At 44.3% G+C, this 6,000-nt stretch overlaps 1 protein-coding gene across 10 annotated transcripts in view; it reads right to left on the bottom strand.

The window, feature by feature from the left end:
- The window catches only part of shot (dystonin-like protein short stop), a 34,399-nt gene that overhangs the window by 4,405 nt on the left and 23,994 nt on the right, over positions 1–6,000 (bottom strand). For 4 of the 10 annotated variants that reach the window (XM_022837036.2, XM_086969256.1, XM_086969255.1 and 1 more), the window contains 3 exons: positions 3,531–3,955; positions 2,610–2,736; positions 1–2,423 (listed from right to left, as the gene is read on the bottom strand). The exon at positions 1–2,423 is cut by the window's left edge and continues 458 nt beyond it. The exons of 1 other annotated variant lie outside the window; for it this stretch is intronic. In XM_022837036.2, the coding sequence (XP_022692771.1) occupies positions 2,227–2,423; positions 2,610–2,736; positions 3,531–3,955 (749 nt within the window). In that variant the 3' untranslated portion in view covers positions 1–2,226. Of the gene's footprint in view, positions 2,424–2,609; positions 2,737–3,530; positions 3,956–4,461; positions 4,506–4,963; positions 5,110–6,000 lie in introns of those variants that run through there. 5 more of the 10 variants (XM_086969258.1, XM_086969259.1, XM_086969260.1 and 2 more) reach the window with 4 other exon arrangements.

Raw genomic sequence — 6,000 nt, 5'->3', positions numbered from 1 at the left:
CCGGTTTATTACTGTCGATATTGACAAGTAGTTTACGATGGCACCAAAATAACCAAGCACCGCTCGTTTCACCATAAAGTTACGCGTAGCATCACTATTACTGCTATTTTCTTAACTATAATCCAATAAAACGATCGTAAGTGCGCGGCTGTTGAAATGGTAACATGAAAAATTATCATCAATATCATTATTATTACAATTATATAATGTATATAAGACGGGAATGTCATAGGGAGTGCTCTTCCAACATCCCAATCCATCAAGTGCCTCCTATCGACCGTCGCGCGCTTCCTATACACTCAACTCTCATCTGATCTTCATCTGTATAGCATATTATTAGAAGAAGTCCTTCGAAGAGGTGTTTGCCAAAATCAAGTATCATGGTCTCGACTAGTGTTATTATACGCCTTCGTCTTCGTGAGCTCTTAGCCCTTGACACGTCAAGCTTCGTGTAATCTTGATCTTCGTATATTGATGTTTAAGTAAAAGGCGTTTATCAATCAAAATAGATATGATCAGTGAGCAAATACAGCATTAGTTTACATGCGGACACTGGATTTTCCTCGGAGAATATTTTCAAAAGAAGTAAAACTTACCATCGTCTTGTTTTCAAATTATAGTTTTTTTTTCGAAAGTCTGAACGTGCCCGAAATCCCCATCGCTCGCAGGCTCCTGGAGAAAGCGATTGAGCAAGGGAGCTTTCGTTCCGCCATTGATTCCAATAAAAAGTCGATTCTACACTGCCGGCGGAGATCGAGGTGGAGCCCAACCTTTCGGAGTAGGTCCGACTTCGGCCTGGTCTTCGTTTAACGTATCGGGATGTCCGGTAGAATTGCTTCATCTGTCACTTTTCTCTCGGATTTCCTCTCGTAATTACGGTTCGCATCGCACTTCCTTCCTTTCTCTCATTTTCAATCAGAAACCGTTATCGTGGCCGTTCGCGGAAGCCTTGCTTGCTGGTTTGCTTTTGCCCTGCTACGCCACTGTACATTCTCTCTTTCATCTATCTTTCACGCGACACATAATGCTTCCTTATCTTCTGCCCCTGCTAGCTAGCTAGCTAGCTAGCTAGCGAAAACAATCTCTAGGCTCAGTGTGCTAGTCCGATGTATATATACGTGTATATATATACCCCCTTTCGTTTCCATATGCGTATATGGACCATAACCTCACTACCGTCCCATTTTTCTACATTAAAGCTAAACATGAGGGTCTATATCTCTTTCACACTCCGTATCCATTCGTATCGAGGCGGATCAACCGAGCTGCATTTCTCCGTTCTAGCGTTGGCCAGATGTAGCATATCTTTCTGGCTTTAATAAATTATGTTAAGGTGATTTTCTTAACAGAATTTTCCGTTACCAATCCCAACTCGACCTCGCAAGTCAAGTTAACTCTACGACGGACTGTGTCCACCGGGCTGATGAACGTCGTCTCGTTCGATAGGTCCTGACGGATTTGCACTTCCAGTTCGTAATTGTACTTACTGTCATCGTTAAAATGGTCATCCGTTAATGCATTGTCACAATCATAGATCTCGTGTTGTTCGTGTAACTGTTAAAACTTCCGCAATTAAGGTAATGTAAGCTTCATCCTATGAGTGAATGCGTAGTCATCTTTTATCGAACGCCATCCAAAATGGTAAGCAGAACATTGTTTGTTGTTTGTTGTTGTTGTTGTTGTTGTTGTACAGTGGAAAGGCTGGAGGAGAAAGTGGATTTGGGTGTTATCACAGAGCTTACTTGTTACAGCTTCGCCGAAGTAATGACGCCCCTAAGAACCCGATCACACTTTGTTACCAGCACCCATTCGGTCCTGACGAGGGGGCTAGTATATCAGTTTATCTATAGGTGGCGTTAGCGTACACTTGTGTGGGTCTGTTATTGTTTCTTTTACTGTCTTTCTCGCTCTACCTCTATAAGTGAAAAAGCTATATTCGTTGCCACCGAAATGGCATTATCGTCCTGAGCGTACGATTTCGGTTTGGCTTATTACTCTACACCTAAGCGAACTTTTTGCGCATGTGTTTAATGGTTACTTATAATTAGTTTTCGTATTATCCATACTACTATTAATATGTTATTGTTGGCATCTCTATTTTTGCTGCTGTCTGTGCGTGCGGGTTTGTCAAATGTTTTGGAGTACGATGCCAGCCGGGCTGTCCCCAGTCTACGGGAGGATGGTAGCTGTTAGCAGCAGGTAATTCATTGAAAGGAACTGATGCAATTAGCGCCAGCCTTTTTCGCGGGCCTGTAAGTCGCTCTTCTGGCGGGTCATCGAGGGCGTTCTGCGCGTCGGAATGCGGGTGCCTGTAGCCGATGAGGCGCTTGGCGTGCGGCGACGAAAGCCTTCCAAGCTTTCGGTCGACAGGTCGCTGTTGGCCCTGCTGGCAGGACGCGACGAGGGACGACTGCCGCCTAGGCCTAATGCAAAGACATGCCAGTTAATCAAGGAATTAATTTCGATTCGATTTAAGCCTTTGTTGCAAACCAAGCCTAAGACATTGAACAAACCTATTTGATATCTATTATTGTTGTTTGATATCAGTACAGGTATCATCGTTATCTTCATTATTATACTACTAGTTGGTATGACCGTGTTGCACCGACTTGGAGTAAGGCGTGATTGAGAAGTCCTTGGTCTCGAACCGAGGGGTGTCGAGCGCTCCGACTCAAGATCGGCTGCGAGCTTGCGCTGCGTGCTCAGAGGAATGCTTTTCTCCGTCTTTTCACGAACCTATTCAACCCGTTTACATACAACAAGAACTCAGAACTGAGCAAATCCTACTACTAATAGTTAACTTAATTAACGGCAGCGACATGCCGTTAAATGTTCGTATGCAAAATTAGATGTTGTGCGACGCATGCAGGAACTATTCGTGCAATACACGTAAACAATGTGTTTGGCTTAACAAAAATCCTGTGTGTATTCAAATACTTTTTATGGTGTTTCGTTGGATCTAATTGTGACGACGTCAAACAGAACCTCTTCAAATGAAAATACGTCACGAACGATATCTCGCTGAAATAGATCTGTGGGTTAACAATCGTATCTGTATGTGCACAATGGACATGATAGATAGATTTCTGTTTTTACACAAAATAGAACTATGCTTGCCTAAGCGAAATGTTAGTATTATCACCGCCGACTGTGTATTGAAAGCCAAAACAACTGAAATGTAACTTCTGGGTTCATGCACCAATCAAAGGTGGACCCGTTGCTAACTATCCAGATTAGACTTGCCGGCTTCAGTTTTTAGCTTAAGATTAGATTATGATGCCATTTTAAACCGCGTAAAACTTAGAATGTGTCTCTCTGTGAGGAAATTTTTTGCCTAACCGAACTAAAAATGGAAAACAAGGAAATCAACACAAATGTCACGTTCTACGATCCCTGAGATAAACTATCCCGGGAAATAACTCAGGACCATGATGATGATGACATGGGAATGGTACGCAGGCAGTGGTACACATTAGCTGAGATCAGCGAACTTGGTCCAGTGCTCCAGCTAATGGGATTATGATCCATACCATACTCATCGGAACGGGTATCCTGGACTTGGAAGCGGAAGTGGCTGCAATTGCGCCCGCGGCAGGTGGCGCTACCCTTGATTCTGGGCTCTTCGAACTTCTTGTTGATGCTGTACCTCCACCAGGTTGCGGTGCTGGCAATGAGCCGAGCTGATGGCTGAAGCCGCGTCCTTGCGGCCCCTTACTGCCCGCCGGAATCGAACCGCCTTGTTGTTGGCCGTGGGTAACGGCGCATCCAACTGATGAGCTTGTGGCGGAACTGCTGTTTGCTGTGTCCTGTGAGTGTGTGGAATGTACCGAGTGGACACTGGGCGCCGATCCGGGCCTCGACAGAATCGACTGAGCCCGGCTGCTTGGGTTTTCCTCGATGTCAGCCATGTGAAGCGTGGTACGTACGGGGAGGCACCGGGTCAGACCTAATGCGCCTGACGAACCAAGCCAGATCAGGTCAGTCACCAGCGTATGAGACGCCGGAACGTAACGTGTATAACGGAAAGATGCATGGTTCGTCTGAGACGTCGTTAGACTACTAACCGCCTATGAAAGTTTATCGCAAATTCTATGGATTCATTTGCAAATCTCGTTACAGACTTGTACGTATTTAGCTGCGTGACAGTTCCTTCTGATGCCTAACCAAATTTCTGTGACCTTTACAAAGCGAGAAACGCTTCTCCCGCTTCAACAACTATCCGCTTGGCAAATAGACTGTGCGATCTGCACTTAGTGAACTATTTGTGTGTTTGCAGTGATAATATCGTTGAAATCAGTATATCTTATTATTACTACAAATGAATGTAATTGTGGATTAAGAGTCGTAACGATGCGTAACGATGGGTGTTGAACCAAAGAGGTAGGCGCATGCAGTGGGAAGTTTTCGATTGTGTTGGTGCAGCCGATGACCCGTTTTAATACTTATTCAACGGCCACTTACCGACCGAAAATACGCCGGGCTGAGAGGTAACCTAGATAGTTGGTCTAAACAAACAAAAGCAAGCTTGGATTACCATCAAAAGCGTTAACGTAGCGAACGACATGAACTAAATACAAGGCCACTTAATCTTTTGCTAGACAACTATATCTACTGAGAACAATACAAGACTTCCGTGATGCTTAGATATATAATTCTAGCTATTTGTCCCACAATGGCCATATTACTGTCACCAGAAAGTATGGCGTGTAGAACAAGTCTGACGCATTTATTGAGCGAGTTCAGCATACGATAGGTTTGTGCTATAAGTGCTGTGCACGTGGGATGTGACTATTTAGTTTACATATTACAGTATCATGCGGGATATGAGTTAGGTTAGTGGCGAATTACTGCTGTGTTGCAAATCAGTCAGTACATTTTCAATCGCCTATACTGCTGCCTGTCTGCCTGCCTGCCTGCCTGCCTGCATCATGGCGTTGCAAACAGGCAAGGCGATTTGACCCACCTTGGTGATCGGCCCCTGGGTCGGCAAACCGCCAGGACCCTTGCCGAACGACGAAGGACCCTTGCTCTTGAATGCGGCCATCGATTGACTGACTCCATCGGCCAGGATGAACTGCTCTCGCAGCTCCACGTTCGTGCGACCCTTGGCTGTGTAAGATGCACGTCGTGCATGGGAATTGGGGTAGAGGGAGGGATTTAGAAACGTGCAACACACGCCGTCAAAAAAATATCATGCACTCCAGTCTAATGACTACGATGAGCAGACGCATCGTCGTGTTATCATAACAAAAACCAAGTGCTTGGACCACAAGACAAAGTAAGGTTACTCGTTGCCATAAAGATCAAACTTGATCCAAAAGTACGTGATATTATAACAGAAATAATAACATCATAAACATTGCATTGTACTTGCGATGCTCGCGTATCGCAATTAGCAGAAACTACAAAGATATTCAAACGTATCAATGGTGAAACTCTCGAAACGATTCATGAGTCTTATCAGAAACAGCTAAACAACAACTGTGAGTTACAGAATATCTGTAGCAGGACGGTCAATGAAACGTTTCTTAGCAAACACGCTCAGAAGCAAGCTAATTATAGTTGGATTTTAATTTAACAATTGGGATGCTGTCGACAAATAGGTTAAAGAGGAGCAACCCTACGTATAGCCGAAGGGGATGCAGATGCCATCTATTATTATTACATTTATCTGTTTCCGTAATAATAGGACTCAAAATCATTGAAGTTAGGCAAAAACATGAAAAATTATCAATACTAGTAGCAACAAAACAAAGGAACGCTCGATACGTACGACGGAATCATTTCCGAGGAGGGGAAGCTGTCACAAAGGAACAAAACAAACATAGCGAGTATGCCTATCGTCGTACAGTGCAATACACACACGGGCCAATCTTTATTGATCGCGATAAACGAATAACGCTACGGTCCGAACCGCAAACATAACGATAGGATCCGCGGTGTAACTGTGTTTAAGTTTATTATGTGACCGCGTAGATGTCGATGTATGTGTGCCGTCCG

The sequence above is a fragment of the Varroa jacobsoni genome, unplaced genomic scaffold, assembly GCF_002532875.2.
Source record: "Varroa jacobsoni isolate VJ856 unplaced genomic scaffold, vjacob_1.0 scaffold_686, whole genome shotgun sequence".
Taxonomy (NCBI): domain Eukaryota; kingdom Metazoa; phylum Arthropoda; class Arachnida; order Mesostigmata; family Varroidae; genus Varroa; species Varroa jacobsoni.
Note: the sequence above shows the minus strand (reverse complement) of the source record. Positions and strands in the feature narration are given on the sequence as shown.